The sequence below is a fragment of the Chelonia mydas genome, chromosome 16, assembly GCF_015237465.2.
Source record: "Chelonia mydas isolate rCheMyd1 chromosome 16, rCheMyd1.pri.v2, whole genome shotgun sequence".
NCBI lineage: Eukaryota > Metazoa > Chordata > Testudines > Cheloniidae > Chelonia > Chelonia mydas.
This window is the reverse complement of record NC_057857.1, coordinates 21705485-21723949: the sequence shown is the minus strand read 5'-3', so window position 1 is coordinate 21723949 and position 18465 is coordinate 21705485. Positions and strand designations below refer to the sequence as shown.

Below are 18465 nucleotides of genomic sequence, written 5' to 3'. Positions count from 1 at the left end.
ACCGGATAAGCCATCAAGATCAGACAGATGTAACCGAAGGATTATGTTTCCAAAGCATTTTTTACAGTAACATTTGATATTTCTGGGTGCTATTTCAAATTACTGGGTTTATGCAGTGGTACAGAAAAAAAAAATCTTTTAACTGGTTACCAAGTGTTTGATTTTAGGATTAATTATACACAAGAAATGCACAAGCATTTCCTTCTGCCCAGGACAGTCCCCTGTGCAAAGCACATCATTTTTAAATGATATCCTAAATGAAAAACTATGTGCCAAGAATTTAAGCTTCAAAATGCAGAAATGTCTCCTGAGGGATAGAACACATGAAGAATTTCTAAATGCAGAATCAGAGTGCTGAAAGCTTGAGATTCTCTGGTCAAACAAGGTAATTGGATCAAACAGAAAACAGTCATTTGTACCTGATAGTTATCTTCTGCATTTTAATGAGCACTTCAATGGATGCCTGCTGGTTTATAATGCTAATGAGAGATGCATAATTATCTTCAACTTTACAGATACTTAGATATTTTGCAAGATCTTTACTCTCTGTTAGACTAATTTCAGAGTAGCAGCCACGTTAGTCTGTATCCGCAAAAAGAAAGGGAGTACTTGTGGCACCTTAGAGACTAACAAATTTATTTGAGCATAAGCATTCATGCCGATGAAGCTGTAGCTCACGAAAGCTTATGCTCAAATAAATTGGTTAGTCTCTAAGGTGCCACAAGTACTCCCTTTCTTTTTGTTAGACTAATGTAGCTCTTATGAAAGTTCCACAAGTATTTGTTGTATTCTGAGAACATATTTTATAAAAACACTTTAATTTAGCATTGTTTAGGGTTGTATCTCAATCTATAGATGTGATGGACAGAAATGAGGTCATCCCCATTTGCACAGTGTTCTGATATCAACTAACTATCTAACTAAGAAATTAACTATCAAACCCGTGCAGAAATATTTGCATCATTTAACAGATCAAGGATTTCTAAAGGTTTTGTGAGGAATAAAAATGAGATGTCCCTCTTTATTCTTCACACTTTGCTGCACCTTCCTCTGTTTAGTGTGTTGCCCAGTGATCCTATAAAAACTGATGCATCCGATGAAGTGAGCTGTAGCTCACGAAAGCTTATGCTCAAATAAATTGGTTAGTCTCTAAGGTGCCACAAGTACTCCTTTTCTTTTTATAAAAACTGAGTGTCTAATAGCACTGGCCGCAGACAGGCACACGCAGGTCACGCTTCCCACCATGCAGCTCTATCACCACACAATAACCCTGATCAGCAGCCTCCCTGCTATTCCAGAGGTAGGCCCCTCTAGACTATTCTGCTGACGCACCTTAACCGTCACCTGCAGCTCCAATCCTTTCCTTTATATTCCTTTCTTCAGCAGAGACTACAAGTTCTAACAACTCAACTGCAGTTTGGTTTAGTTTTCTGTATCCCACTGGAACCAAAATTCCAGACGTTTTAGCACAGAATAGACAGACAAGATGAAAAAGGTTCCAACCCAGTGAGCTCATTTATGAGATTCTTGGTTGTTGTTTCTCTCTGAAGTGTGGGCACCTGGCCACATAAACCGTCAGGTCTCTCAGCAGGAGCAGAGCGAGGGTCTGCACAGAAATAAAGGGGCAATCGATCTCTCGGCTTTGTTTGCTCATGTTGTGCTGCCTCCGCTTCAGTTTCAAAACTCGCCATGAAAAATTTGTGGAAAGTTGAACCAATGAAGAAACAGCCATTTATTTCTATTTGCATAATTCCCTATAAACATTCAGTTTTCACAGTTTACAATGACAACATGATTCACAGGGGTGGATCTAAATCAGACATGGAGACCTCTCCCTTTGAAGAGGACACTACAACGTGATCTGCAGTAGGTTCACTCCTGCATAATTTATTTTCATGTGTGTGTGTGTGTGTGTGCGCGCGTGTCAGTGTGAGTGACACACACACACACACACACACACACAGGCAGACAGACATATGCTTTCCCCCACATGACCTATCCAACATGCCCTGGGTTTTAGTGCTGGCCTCACTGCTGAGATGGCCATCAAGGATGCTAATACCCAGTGTGAGGGTGGTTGTAGTGTTGTGGACCCCAGTCCACTAGGAACTGGATTAAACTGAAGTTATTTTGTATGAGCTGAAACAACCTTTGCACTGTGGCAATTTTTCAATTCAACTGAGCTTACAGAAAAAATAAGCAAACGGGAAACATGACCAATTTAAATCCAACATAATTATTGCAAACATAAAAAGTGTGTGTTGACCAAGACCACTACACACAAGGTTATAAAATACCTTGCATATTTTGTACAAGGAGTCCTGGCCATCTCCCCCAGTATCCTTAAAGTAATCATGAGCTGGGAACGTGCGATTGATGTCCCGAGTGATTGCACTGTCCTGGGGAGACTCCTGTTAAAACAAGAACATGAGAGAAAAATGTGTATGTTAAAAGTGATGCAGTTTAAAAATCAGCATAAATTACGATGTGCTGGAATGAATGGCTGGTAGACTATCAGGGTATGCTGTGCACCTCACTCAATACAGACTAGGGTAGACAGCCTGCAGCCCTACCACCTCAGGTCACAATCTGGTAACCTAAGCAGGTCCGGACATGGTCAGCACTTAGCTAGGAGACTGCCAACGAAAATACAATCAAGTGTTACAGGATGTGGTTGGTGGTGATTCAGTAGACAAAAAAAAAATCATACTGAACCCAACTGCCACTACACAAATTCTACTTCCTCTTAGGTAAATTGAGGGTACCAGTCAAATAATCTTTGGTCACTGTAGTCTGCCACGCTAAAATTCACCCCCCAGTTTAGACAGGAGAAGTCATTTTTCACCTCCCACCAAAAGCCAAGACACAATAAGGGTGAGAACAGACAGGAAATGGGATCCAAGCCAGAGCAGGGCATGATTTCACAAAAAAGGAAAGCCATACTCTACTGGCTGCATACACAGAGGCATCACATCCTGGCTCAAGGAGGTGGCTGTGCCGTGTGTATATGGCTCTGGTGCAACCACCTTTAGAAAACTGTGTGCAGAAGGAGATAGAGCGAGGCTACAAACAGCAGGAGTAGCTGGAAGTGAAGAAATCCAGTCCAAGAAAGGAACTGATCCTACTTGAGAAGGCCCTGAACAAAACCACCCTGGAAAAGGGAGTGTCTAAGATCGAGAAGGTGGAGGTGGCAGAGGCTTTTTCCAATATCTGTGTTTGCACCAAGAACAGCACTACAGGATCATGGGGTAGGGAAAGAAGGGCCAGGTATTACAATGGGCTCAGGAGGGGCTGTTGAACTGGCTGATATCAGTATGTCAGAGGGTGACACTTGCCTTGTAAGAGGAACCAGGGCCAGTGCACCTGCACCCCATCTACTGACCCAGATTAGGCTTCAAAAGAGGGCATCGGAGGGGAGGGGAGGCAGGAGGCCCTGTGAGTCAGAGGTCAGAAGCTGCAGGAAGCAGTCAGAGCCTAAAATGTAAAGGGTGAGCTGAGGAGATGTTTTAAGTTTGGACCCCCCCAACCCCAAAAATCTGCCTAAGAAAGGCCGTGGGTGCGCCAGCAAAGCACCAGGAAGTGGGGGAGAAGCCCTGTCTTGTTACAAAGCGTTTCTCTTTCTAGAAAACCTGTGGAAATGCTATGCTAGCACCACTCATTTTCCATCTAACATGTATAGATCTACTTCTAACACTCCTCCCTCAGGAGATCTAGACTCAGAATGCTTTCCCCTCTAGCCTCTCATCTGAGGGTGCTGGAGTAGCTGGCAAACAAAACTAAGCTTCACAACTACTTCATCAGGCAGCAGATGCTGTACCCTTTGTCTAGCAATTAAAGCACAAGGGCAGAAGGCAGGATTCCTGCATTCTGCTGCCTCTCATATTGACCCTACTGTCTTACTGTTTCCTTGTGCTCCTCCGTCGGTCGGCCGGCCTGTATCCACCTGCTGTCTCTTGTTTTACACTTAGATAATACGCTCTTTGGGAGTGAGGACTATCTCTTTGTTCTGTGTTTGTACAGCGCCTCGCACAATGGGGTCCTGGTCTATGACTAGGGCTCCTAGGCCCTACATAAATACAAACAACAACAGTTGTGGGCATTTCAATACCAGAAAGATGACAAATTGGATGGAATTCAGGAAGAGCAACAAACATGATAATAAACATGATAAAAGGACTCATAGAATTGATCAGAGGAAGTACACAGTGAATATGTATAGCTTGTCGAGCAAGTGAGTATGTGACCACTGTGGGTGCAATGAATCAGTATTTGAAGAGGGTCACCAGCTAGAAAGGACAGGAATTTGACAAAGTATAAGACTAGGAGTAATGGGATGAAACTAAAGTGAAAACTTGAGATGAACATCAGGACATTTTTTTCTAGCAGTGCGATCTATTAAACTGTAAATATCCCTGTAAAAGGCTGGCAGTGACTGTCTGAAACACCCCACTCTGTTACCAAGTGTTGATCTTGCCGGTCAAGGGTTAGGAGGATTTTGCTCATTCCCTGAGGCTGGTGACTTGTTACCTCACCTGAATTTAAGGGAGGTGATGGGGATGTCTGGGGAGAGAGGACCTAGGACAGGGGTTCTTAAACTGGGGGTCGGGACCCCTCAGGGGGTTACAAGGTTATTACATGGGGGGTCGCCAGCTGTCAACCTCCACCCCAAGCCCTGCTTGCCTCCAGCATTTATAATGTTGTTAAATATATAAAAAGTGTGTTTAATGTATTTGGGGGGGGGGTCGCACTCAGAGGCTTGCTGTGTGAAAGGGGTCGCTAGTAAAAAAGTTTGAGACCCACTGATCTAGGCTTGAGGAAGGAATCATAGGAGCAGCCAAGCCTGGGAGGTGGTGTGATCTGACCTGTGCAAATGTATTATTTATTAATAAAGCCCAGCACCAGAAAGGGGTGAATTTGTATTCTACATACTGGTTCAGCATTCCTCATAGAGCAGGTTGGGACTGGCACCTGCACATACTCCCAAACTATAGTTGTCAGTATTCCTAAGGGCAAAGACAGCTGAACTTCTTGAGTTGTTCGGCGGGCTCTCTCTGCCACCTCATTCTGCAAACCATTCCCACTGTATAAGCTCAAGATAGAGCAAACAGCACTGAAAAGCTGAATATGGTTTGCAAACAGGGAAGCCATACAAAAGTATGCTTTGGTTTTCATGGATTGGTAAATAGGGTACTTTATTTACGGAGTCATTAGAAATGGCTCAACTTACATATTCTTTGCTTTGCGCAGAAAGTGGCAGTAAAATTTTTTTTTTTTTTTTTTTTTTTTAAAGAAACATGCATGGAGGAGAAGAATAAATGAGGGCAGGTGGAGAATGAGCTTGGAAGCACAGTGGGTTGAAGAGAATTCTTGGCTCCCCAAATCCTCAGATCAGAAAAATGGGAAGCTTTTCTTGCAATAGCCACCAATAGGACTTGGAAGGCCAATTAGCTAGTGCTTTGTGGATGGAGTAAACAGTAGTAAAAACAACGAGGAGTCCTTGTGGCACAATTTATTTGGGCATAAGCTTTCGTGGGATATAACCCACTTCAACAGATGTGAAGTGGGTTATATCCCATGAAACTTTATGCCCAAATAAATTTGTTAGTCTCTACGGTTAGACAATGAGAATCTCACTCGAGCTCGCTTCAAAATGCTTTACATTGCATAATAAGCTAACAGCAGTTTTATTCCCTCTTTTGAATCTGTACTTGTGACTCTCTCACTGATTCTGATGTTTCCTAAAGGGAATTCCAAAATCTTTGTTTGATCTGAACTTTGGTTTAAAAGTAGGAAGGTTGCTAATTCTGCCCAGTTTGTTTCTTTCTGAGTAGATATGATGTACTTTGTGAATTTCTCTTGCTGATATTATTAGTTCAATCAGATAAAGGATCAAAATCTTTTAAATATGTACTAATTTTTTAAAATATAACAGCTTACATCAGTAGTCACATCTGTTCACCCTCAGTCTTGTGTACGACTTTATTGTTCTGTAATCCCATTGAAACAAGAAGGATGCCATGAAGTCCACTGAGCTCAGTGCAGTACGTAGTAGTAAAGATCAGCAGTGCAATTGTTAAAGGAAGCTAGATATAGACAAAAGGACCAACCGGTTCGTGCAATCTCACGTGATAACTAGCACATCATAGGCCTGTAGACACCCTCTCCAAAATAGAAATAAGTGTGTTAAAATGTCACAGTAAGAGTTTGAATTGCAATCAGAGGCAAGGGGGTTAGGCTAATGGTGCCATATGTAAGTCTCCTCCAGAGGAGAGCACATTCTCCATACCCAGGTTTTTATATGGGCACTCATCACATGGTATCTTAGCACCTGTTGGGGGTAGTCATGTCCTAGCATTTATTTAGCTGAATACCATGACTAGTATCATCACCAAAATGCATGAGAATAAACACGTTCTTATTCTTGGTTGATTTCCATTTGACCATATAAATTGTCTCATTTCAGTACTGGAACAAGGGGCTTCCTAGGCAGCTAATGAGATCAGATTTCCTCACTGGTAAATGATCATCTGAAAAGAGGCCTCTGAATTCATTAGGCAGCTTGTCCTACTGAAACCATCAAGTGCTCCCTTCATCAGGTGCTACTGTGTCAATGACTGACGTGCAATTAAAAGATTATGTCCCCTTTACACCTAAGTTATGGAATTTTGCTCCACGTAAAGGCTGCAGCATGAGAGCAAGATGTAGTGTGGAACCACAAGGGAAGAAAGCTTGTTTCCAAACAGGATATTTTTAAAATAATCACTTTTGCTAGAGACAAAAAATAAATAAACAAAAAAAACCCAACAGGAGGCTCTTCTAAACACATGAAACCTCAAGTGCGCTACAAAAGTGATGCTTATACATTAGGCTGTGCTATCAGCCCTGCCTATATTACATTAAAGTATACTTTCACTTGATCTTTTGTTCTGGAAAATACCCTTGATAAAAAATGGGGACAAAAATTCTCATTCCGTATTTGAACGTCGCTTGTGATTTTAATCCAAGTTTAACACTCTTCTCTGTGGCTTGTCACAACCATATCATTATAAAGGCAATAAAACTGTTATTAGTATCAAGTTATTGGATTGTCTTGCAAATGATCTGTGTACCATACATCGCTGCAATTCTGTAACAATTTAATGTGTCTAAAGAGTCTATCACATCATTAGGAAAACAGAATCAATCATAATGCAACACTAAAGAATTTTACATACGAATAAGCTTTTTAAGTTAATGAAGGCAACTAAGGACAAGTGCAGAGTCCTGCACTTAGGACGGAAGAATCCCATGCACCGCTACAGACTAGGGACCGAATAGCTAGGCAGCAGTTCTGCAGAAAAGGACCTGGGGATTACAGTGGATGAGAAGCTGGATATGAGTCAACAGTGTGCCCTTGTTGCCAAGAAGGCTAAAGGCATTTTGGGCTGTATAAGTAGGGGCATTGCCAGCAGATCGAGGGACATGATCATTCCTCTCTATTCGACATTGGTGAGGCCTCATCTGGAGTACTGTGTCCAGTTTTGGGCCCCACACTACAAGAAGGATGTGGAAAAATTGGAAAGTGTCCAGCGGAGGGCAACAAAAATTATTATGAGGAGAGGCTGAGGGAACTGGGATTGTTTAGTCTGCAGAAGAGAAGAATGAGGGGGGATTTGATAGCTGCTTTCAACTACCTGAAAGGGGGTTCCAAAGAGGATGGCTCTAGACTGTTCTCAATGGTAGCAGATGACAGAACGAGGAGTAATGGTCTCAAGTTGCAATGGGGGAGGTTTAGATTGGATATTAGGAAAAACTTTTTCACTAAGAGGGTGGTGAAGCACTGGAATGGGTTACCTAGGGAGGTGGTGGAATCTCCTTCCTTTGAGGTTTTTAAGGTCAGGCTTGACAAAGCCCTGGCTAGGATGATTTAGTTGGGGATTGGTCCTGCTTTGAGCAGGGGGGTGGACTAGATGATCTCCTGAGGTCCCTTCCAACCCTGATATTCTATGATAAGGAGGGCATTTATTGCCTTTAATTAGTAGATGAAGTAACCAGAGAAATGTATTGCTTAACGGCCCAATCATGCAAACATTTAACCATGAGTAATTTTATTCATGCAAGTAATCCCATTGACTTGACTATGTGCTTATCTGTTTGGATCACTGAGATATAATAGAGTAGCCAGCTTTTTAAGTGGGGGGAATTACATTTAAAAAAAATGATCTGTTCTGGTATCAAAGAGGTCACCGAAGTCCTAAGTACGAAATACTAAGTACCTTGTCCTGTTGCAGAGACAGAGCAGTGAGGTAGTGAAAGTAAGGCTGAATTCAAAAGGAACAAATCTCCCATTTAAGCCACATATTTAATAGTAATTGCAAAGGCATCTATTCAGAAATCATCATAAATACATCTTTCAGGCTATCATTTCCACTCATCAAAAAAGTGGGATTGGACATAGAGCTGGTCTCTCCCTGGATTTGCGAGACTCTTCATCCCTCAGCTCCTTATGTTTTGGTGCAATTCAAGAATCACTAAAGTTGGTTCCTGCTACTAGAACAGTTTGGGGAGAGAAAAATATACGGAAGTGATAAAGCTTTAAAAATGTTTTTCAAAACACAGCTTTTAAAACTACCCATTAGTACAAACTGTTGCAACTCAAGCATTGTGTAACCTTTCCTTTACTACTATTTTTATACCTTGCTGTGAGAATTGGCTCACTGGGCAATTTCTCATGCTTTCAGGGGACTGGGAACTGAAGGAAGCCCTTCTGAGTACACACCCTTCACAAACCGGGATTGAAAAAATAGAAAGCTAAGAATGACAGGAAGAAAAAGAAAGTAATAGAGTGGAAAACTGCCATGAGAACTGGAGCAAGTATTGTAAAGATAAGAATTCCCATAACAACTCATTGCACTGACTAACAAGGAGGAAAGTTTGGAAGCTGGAACAAATCAGTCTCTTTTTTAAACAGGGGGAAAAAATTCTAAAAAACTGAACGAATAGCGAAATACCACCAGTACGGATGGTTTGTTAGTTTTTTTAAAAAACAAAATAATAAACAATGGAAACCAGTTTTCAAGCTAGTAAATACAAAATTATCTATTGTAGATAAATATAACACGCAGGCTTCAGCATTAACTGGACTGTACATACTGTCTTACACCCTTGTGCCATGTTTCCCCCCCCAAATATGGTATATCTGCCAAAAACGTTCATCGGGTTGGGCCATCTTTGTGCAGTTACAGTCCTGACCAGTGTTCCAGAGAATGAGGCAGGTGCAACCTGAAACACTTTTGCTATAATGCAGGATTTAGGGCTGCCACGCAGAGAACGTAGGACACTGACAAGTGGGCTCTCTCCCCATGTTGTTGATCTTCTTGCAGAGCTCAGTAGGCCCAATTTATCCCTCCCAACCCTGACACAGGACTTAAGGAACATAAAGAGAGAGAGAGAGAGAGAGAGAATATTAATGCAAGGAGAAGGAAGGTGATGCCAAAGGATGAAATGGGCACCCCTCACAAGGGTAGAGAAAGTGAGGGAGAAGGTGGCTAGTAGGGCTTGAAAGAAGCCTGCCACCAAGCCCTGAACCCAGGGAGCCACTGGGCACCACTCCAAGAAGGCAATTACAGGTACAAAGGTGGGAGGGAAAGCTGGGAAAGGCCCTTTAAGGGAAAGGTGGATCTTTGGGTCTCATGGAAGCTCTATTTCCAGACCAGCACCAAAATTCTGAAGGCTTCTCTGAACTCCAAACATTTTGAGGTTCTCTCAGGACTGTTCCAAAGGCATTTGAAAGACGTGACAAATTTTATGGTTTTTTTTGTTTGTTTGTTTGGTTTTTTTTTTTTTTTTTTTTTGGGGGGGGGGGGGAGGTTTGAGACAGGGCAGTCATTAAAAATAAACTTCGTCAGAATGTGCACACAGTCTCTGGTAGCCCCCTACTCCTCCAACTCATTTGGAAAAATATCCATCCCTGGAGAACTTTATGATGCAGATTTGAAAGGGGGAAAACAAAAAAAAACCAACCAACCAACCACCAAGATCAAAAACTTTTGATCTCACAGGAAGGTTGAAGTAGAAACAAAGATACAAAACAAACAATAAATAGCATCCAGAAGTATATGGACTTTAAAAATGACAGTGCATTCCTTTTAACAGACTGGTGAGACCCAAACAATGCAAACATTTTTCAGTTGCTAGTAAAGACACTTATACACTAGTTTTCAGACTACAAGAATGCAAACTACAGAACCTTTTTTTTGGCTTTTGACTTTATTTCAGATCCTGAAAGCTCATTCACTTGTTAAATTATCTTACATACTCATTACACCAGGGATTCAACTTACAAAATAATCTAAAAGCTTTACCAAAGCAAAACACTTGAAGGGCTAAAGCACAGCAAGCTCACAAATGCACAGGGTAATTAAAATAATGAGAAAAGGTAAGCATAGGGTAATTAAAATAATGAGACGTAATCTACATTAATTTTTGCACATTTTAAAATGTACTTTTTATATCTGGGATTCCAGATACTATGTTTAAGATTATTTTTCTTAGAGTTTAATAAAAAGCTGTCTCTATGGCTAGTATTAAAGGCCTAGGGGAGTCTGCAGCCTGCTTGCATGTCATTGGCTGCTCTTTCTACTACTTGGTGAAAATGTTTGTTTAAATTATTTTTGTCCTGGAAACTGCTTTTTGGAAAAGGTCTGATCCTGAGAGCGCCACTTCTGACTGGGCAAGACAAATAGTCAAGGATGTAGTACAGTCAGTACACAAACAATAGAGGTGGTCAAAGCTTAGGTCAAAGGTTGCAAGAGGTGTCAGCAACACACAGAACTGTTTTATCTGCAGAAAAGTATCAGAGATGTCAGCAAGTGAGCAACTTGACAGCACACAGATCCCTGCTGAAATAAGTGTGGCAACAAATATACTGAATACTGCCACGATCTACAATACTATCCCCAGAAAGGCATGAAGAGCAAAGAGAACACACAGGATAAACTGGAAGTGTCAGGAAGAAGCGCCCATCATATTGTAACCATTTACAAAGGTCAGGTGTTTTTGTTTAAATCAGACAAAACATCAAGTTCTTATATGCCTGCCCAGAACAGTACACTTATTCCTATCAAGAGACTGCTACATCAGCTCTGTGAGAACTTTATGTTCCTCAAGGATCAACAAGCATCTGTTCTTTCTTAAATTTGTAACGCTTTGGTCCCAAGATTGTGAACAATAGCTGTCCCATCATTTCATGATCTCTTGGAATTCTTCAGGTTTAATTTACAAAGTGATAAAGGGAAGGAAGGCAAATGATTTTCAGTATAATAAAACTCAGACAACTTTCCAATCTGGTTTTGTAAAATCTGGAATTTTCTGCTAATATAGATCTCCAAATATCCAACTTCGCACCTCATGGAAAGTTTTCATAGCCTATTTTTCTCAAGAAAAACATTTAAACTAAAGGTAAAATAAAATTTGTTTCAAAGTAATAAGTGTAACAATTCAATATGTAGACCATATCCAAAATAATGTACTTAAACTTAGGGTGAATATTAAAAAGATAATTGTAGTATATTGTTGAATATTTTGCATGTTGCACATTCTGGGTATCCCATTTTCTGTTCACCTTGTTTGTACTTTACATTTAATTAAACTCAATCTCTCTGTGAAAAAGAATGCAGCGTTAGAAATAGTGTCATTTCACATATCATGGGATTTGTCCCAGAAAAGTGTTGAGGAGGGAGAGAATATTGAGAATATTTTAAAATTACATTTTTATATTGTGCAAACAGTTTGATGTTTATCAAAACATCTTTAATACAAAAAGGTTTTCTACAATATTAGCCTCAGCTATAATTTAAATGCAGTGGACAAGTGCAAAAACATCACAGAATTTTGTGGTAACCTAATGTTCGTGATTGGTTATCTTGTTTTTCATTCGTTCTCTTAAGTTCCATTCATATTTGCATACAAAAAGGCCTAGGTGCCATTTACATTAGAAATTCCTTTTTATTTCTGTGTTAAAACTATTAAGTCCATCAGAGCTTGAGTTTACCTCTGGAAGTGATTGTCCAAAGTCAGGCTAAGAACTTCTGGGTATTTACTAGTTGCTACGAATTACAGTAAGTTATATTTCTTAAACAATAATTCTATATGACCATATACATGAATTCCCTTGGTTCTCACTGCCATCATAACAAATCCATACCTTACACTGATATTACTTCCCACAGAGGTGCAACTGCTTTTACAAAGATTTTGTAACACAATTCATGAAAAAAATTACTATGAAAGTATGAGAGTGTAAAGCAAAGATCCAAAGCAATCAATGGGATTTTTATATGCTATTCAGACTTTGCACAGAACATGTGGCATGTAGTTGGAATGCACATGTAACATGTAAGAAAGAAGCCACTTTCATGCCAAGTTTCAGCCTTTTAAAATGAGTGAAATAGGGTTACTAGCAGAAAAACTGGCAGACTAGTGACTTCAATACTATTATGTGCCACTGGTAAGGTAAGTTATTTTGGACAGACCTACACATTTTAGACACATGCCAGCATAATAAACATTTCTGTGTTAATATAAAATAGTTATTCATTGTTAGCAGGATGCCCTGTTAAACTATTGCCAGATTTATCCTGTAGTGTCCAAATTCAGTGACATTCCCAAGTTTCTTTTCTATACATTAAATTCTAGCTTTTCATTGTCTTTGATGTTAAGCACATTTCCTAGATTTGTCTTGGACCAAACCTATGTTTTTAGTAAGAAAAATTACACCTGTTGCTGAGATCTCAGTGACCAGTATAAATCTCAGCTTTCACAGCTAATATTTGCTAATGAGAAATATTATTTCAGACCCAGTATACAAGGGTTATTTGGTACTAGCATTTGCTAAACACATCTGCAGAACAAATATTTTTTCACACATTTCATTGACTACTTACTGTAAGTTGATTGAGACCAATTAAGAATGGGTGGATAGCTGCAATATGATACAATAATTCAGTGATATTGCATATTTTCCACCCAAATATGGCAATATAGTAGTACAATTCTAAAAATAAAAGTGAATCCCTTGTGGTAGCCAGCCCTTTTGCAGTGTTCATTTCCTTTTAGGGCTCAAGTTTCCCACAGGAAAATTATAAAGATGAGTTTGGCAAAAATGTCATACATCACGAGTATAAACACAAATTGCTTGGTCAAGGTTTTCTTGCCTTGGTCAAGTACACACAAACTAGTCTCCCAGTAAGGCATTAAAGACAGGAGGAAAAACATCCACCGTGCAAGAGAAGAGAAACACACTTACCAGCCCAGAGTCACACACAAAGTCACCCAAGACAAAAATGAAACAATGAACTGTAATTTATTTTTTAAATGTATTTTATGAGCTACTCAGACCTTTGAAATAAAGTGTGCAAGTGCATTTAAGAATAAAAACTACACTCTTAACAAGGCTCTGTTGGAATATTACATTAAAGAGATCAAGAAATTCTGAAGCAAAAAACTTTCCAGTATCACCATCCATACAACTTCTGGCTAAAACATCTCTGATTGACAAACAGGCTATTGAGTTCTGAATATCCTTTTGGAAGAGAAGGAATACCAAGTCACAATATCGCCTTTAAAACTACCTTGTATAAGGGATTATATTTTGCACCAAACCTAGCATCCCTTCAAAGAACAGTGTTATACAAGTTAGGTTTCAGGCAAACAGTATGGTTATTTTGTATTGTTAATACATGGTCTGTATATTAAGAGAACAGACAATCCTAGGTTGCCACGTCAGTGCTTCAATAGCCCTTTAAATTGTAATATGTATCAAGATTACATTAATCCAAAGTAAACAGCAAACAAAAAATGTAACCCAGTGGAACAATGATTGAAATTTCTGCAGTTTTCTCAGGAAGGAAAATGTTGGTAATGGATTCTCCAAGTGTTCTGAGAATTTTCTAAGAACCGTATCAACATACTTAAAATTACATGTCCTACTGCAGCTCCACACTTTATATTGGTGCTTTGGTTTCCTTTTGTGTTTTGTTTCTTTCTTTTAAAAAAACCCCCAGCATACATGCACTGATAAAAAAAAGTTAACAGGCTAAGAGATGCTTTACACTGCTGCAGCACAGAGCATCTCAGTGTGAAAGATACATTTGTTTCTGAGTTCTCTCAGTAGCAGATATAATTCACTTTTGGAAATACATAAGGAATTAGGATCAAGTATTTTACATGCTTCAATTTATTCTATTCCCATTTAACATCTGAAAATATTTGTACTATTTTAAAATCAGTAATATTTGTAGCTTTGCCTAAAATCTTAAGGTTTCCTATTATTAGCTTTAGTTGAAAAGTCAGCTACAGGAATCCCGATTGAAATAATAGGTTAAAGTACTCTTAGGTTGGAGGTTTTTTTTTTTTTTTTTTTTTTTAAGCAGTTTCAACTTGGCACAAAATATACACATATATATATTTAGAGCCACAACAAATCTTCAGCTGTCTCCTTAGATACCAAATGTCCCATTTCGGCACACAAAATGGGACAAATCCAGGGACAGATTAAGAATGAAAGAGCCAGGGCTGAAACTAAGGCCATATCTACACTAATGAGCTTACAGCGGAACAGCTGTACTGGTGCAGCTGTGCTACTGTAAGATCACTCATGTAGCCGCTCTGTGACGAAGGGAGAGAGCTCTCCCGTCGACATAATAAAACCACCTCCACAAGCGGTGGTAGCTCTCCCGCGGACATAGCACTGTGCACAATACCACTTATGTTAGTGAAACTTACATCACTCAGGATGGTGGTTTTTTTCCCCACACTCCTCAGTGGAATAAATTTTACCAACATTAAGTGGTAGCGTAGACATGACCTAAAACCTTTACACTGCTTCACAATCAAAACACTGCACCTTAGAAAAGTCTCAAACACAGGGATTGGACTGATCCCAAAATCCACTTGTGTGTTTTTCACCTCAATGTCTAAACTGCATTGGTTTTGGTTTTTTTCCACGTCAAGGCTCTTTTCCTCCCTTTTATGTTAACTATTTTCCAGCACCTAAAAAAGTATGCAAAATGCTTTACAAACACATTTAATCTATTCTTTGCCTTGCTCTTCACACTTTAAAAAAGAGTGCCAATTGTGACAGCTTTTGTGAGGTGAACACCTGTTCACTGGGAACAGGACTCAGACCCAAACGAAATTCCACATGAAGCCACTAAGCCGATACCAGATGGCAATTCTCCACAGAATATACTAAAGTTTGCCTTGCCCACTACTACCCTGAAGGGAGGAGATAGATAAACCAAGAGGCCTTTAAAATAATGCTTTATCTACTATATTTTCCTCAGCAAAGCAACCTGAATGGGCATACATGAGAAGTCATTCATGCTTGTAGTTTAACAGCATGTGAAAAATCCATTTTTAAGTTACTTTTAAAATTTCTAAACCCATGCAGAAAGAAAACATCACTGGTATTAAGAGCCAGACGGAAGCCCAAGGTTAGAAACTGCAAACTAGTTTCCATCCTGCTGCATTCACTGTGAGAATAAGGAGGATGAATACTCAATTTTTACCCAACAGAGTTAAGATGGAAGCTGAATTTCAAAGGTAATACATGGAGAGCAACTTATCAGCCCAGCAACTTGCAGAATGCTGTGTTGTACAGCATTCTTTTTAAATATGGAATTCTGGAATGACAATATACATATATTTTGCAAATCTTTCCAGATAGACCAGAACTGAGGCTGAAGACAACATTGCTTTCTGTTACCTGAAAGGACCAACTGTGCCATTTCTTTCAGTGAGCCTGACTAAGATTCTTAAGTGATGCAGCATTTTATCTTCAAGAAATACCATATCCCACCAAATGGGCAAGATCAGGAAAATAAATGTTTCTTAGATGGCTAGCTTGCTCAGAACATGAATCTATGTATTTTTTCTTTCCCTGTGCACTAGACAATTTCTTTCTTGACAATTGCTATGGAAAACATTTTAACAGGTCTTTTAACAAAATACTTGTAATAGTATGTGATGAAAATATCTTAATTTTTCACATTGTAGTACTTTCACAACCTTATGAAATTAGCAATTTTAAAGTCAGCTAAAGATCAAAGCCTTACATCATATTCAAACAAAAGATTTCACAAAGAAAATCACTAGCACTATGTACTAAAGCCACTCTAGCAGAATGTTTATTTATACTTCCCCTGATGAATCTCTTTATACTCTTGCCAACTAAAGATTTGGTCTTCCATTCATCTAATTATTTATTTTCATGGATCCATTAAAAAGCTGAAATCCCAAAAGAAAACTTTTGTTTTTCATTTTGGTAAAAGTAGTGACTTATTTTGATTAAGCATATGTTTGCTCTTTGTATCATGTGAAACTTGCAATATTTAAGAACTAGTATATGTATGGATATATCTGTACATATTCATCTCATCTTTACATGGGCTTTGCATTATATGCACTTATCTAACCCATTCCATCTAAGGATATCAAATATTCATTTAATTGCCTCCATTTCCCTCTGAACTGGAATTATCATCCTCATCTCACAAATGGACAAAAAAAACAGAAGTGAAAGAATCCAGGACTCCAGATTCCCTTCCCCAACTTTAACCACTGAGCCACACTCCCACATCATACCAAATAGGCACCTTAATGAAAAGAAAAGGAGTACTTGTGGCACCTTAGAGACTAACCAATTTATTTGAGCATAAGCTTTCGTGAGCTACAGCTCACTTCATCGGATGCATCAATCTTCAGTTTCTAGTATTCGTGCTGGTCAACACTTTAAAAACATTTTTTTGATAGTTTTTGCTCTTTTAAATAACTTTTTGAAATTCCAAAGAGATGCATATTGTTGTCATATTAAACTTAAAATCCTAGATTTTGATTCAACAAAACATTTGAATATACTGATCATTAACTGTGTTTACGTACTGTACTGCATCTCAGTCTTTCCTTTTCATTAAGACAGGTTTCAGAGTAACAGCCGTGTTAGTCTGTATTCGCAAAAAGAAAAGGAGTACTTGTGGCACCTAAGAGACTAACCAATTTATTTGAGCATAAGCTTTCGTGAGCTACAGCTCAGTTCATCGGATCCGATGAAGTGAGCTGTAGCTCACGAAAGCTTATGCTCAAATAAATTGGTTAATCTCTGAGGTGCCACAAGTACTCCTTTTCTTTTTGCGAATACAGACTAACACGGCTGTTACTCTGAAACCTGTAATAATGCAGATGTGGACCACAACTTGATTTACATTTAAGTAATACTTTACTCTCAACAAATACAGACTCTTAAGTCCCCTGGGGGGTGGGGGGGAAGGGGAGAAAGGAGGGGGAAGCAAGTATTTCCTTATAGCAAAAGAATTCAAAACCGAACTGGGAATTTGTCAAGTCAAAAGGAACAAGCTATGTTCAATAAGAGAGGTGGCCTCAAATCATACAGATGAGGAAATAAGAGTAGAGGTGGGAAAAAAATCACCAATGAGTCCAGTACTGGTATAAGCTACCTCTCATGTGGTTAACTGACAAAGATTTGCTCATCAAGGGAAACATAACAGATTAGCTGAGAACAGAAGTGCTAGGTCTATTTAGGGTCTTATATAAACCCCCCTTTACCTTAATAATCATAGTAACTGAACACTTCACAATCATTAATTAATTACCCCCCTTTTATTGGGGGCAAAGAAAGGTCACACGGTGCCAGGAAATTAATGTAGATTTCCTGAGCCCCTTTCCAGTGTCTTAACTACAAGTCTATCTTTCCAAGTCACACAAAAGTTGTCACCAGAGGGGTTTCACAGTTCAAAATTTTGCAGAGTAAGCATGTAGACACTAAAACACACAAAGGCAAAGCGCAAACTAACAGAGAAGGATGTTCAGAACTGCATGGGAAGTGATGGCATTTAGGGAATGGAGTACAGATAGGGAGGCTCTGGGGTGGAATAGGGAACTAACTTGCTATTTAGGATTTGACTGTGCCTGGATTTTGTTCAGAAGTGAGCTGACTGGGGTCTGCACACTACATACGTGGAGGACACCCAGAGATTCTGGATGGGCATCTTTGTAATGTCATAAATCCAAAATGAAAAGAGTAGATGTCAGCTTACAAGAATGAGTATATGGTATACAAGACAAATTCTACAGCAGAAAGAACTTTACTGTCATTCGCCCCACTCCAAATGAACTATTTCATGGCACTAATGTAACTGCATATTTTATATCCATTCTGGCATAATATCTTTCCTGTAATTACTTAATTATAAACATATTTTATTTTGCTAGCTGGTCATGTCCTTTAGTTTCTTTCGTTAAATCTTTCTGCATACATGTGTATAAACAATAGGTTTTAAATTTAGACAGCTTTCATCTCAGAAAAATATTATGCGGACATAATTTCAGCACCATCCTGCATTTGCCCATCTGCTGACATGGAGGTCTCTCCAAAATGGTCACTGTGAAGTGCTAGCACAGACCAGGTAC

At 39.2% G+C, this 18465-nt stretch overlaps 1 protein-coding gene across 6 annotated transcripts in view; it reads right to left on the bottom strand.

Moving 5' to 3' along the window:
* Window positions 1-18465, bottom strand: part of RABGAP1 (RAB GTPase activating protein 1) — a 123977-nt gene that overhangs the window by 31571 nt on the left and 73941 nt on the right. For 5 of the 6 annotated variants that reach the window (XM_037879933.2, XM_037879935.2, XM_043530783.1 and 2 more), the window contains one exon: window positions 2298-2411. The exons of the other annotated variant lie outside the window; for it this stretch is intronic. In XM_037879933.2, the coding sequence (XP_037735861.1) occupies window positions 2298-2411 (114 nt within the window). The remainder of the gene's footprint in view (window positions 1-2297; window positions 2412-18465) is intronic. 6 annotated transcript variants of the gene reach the window in all.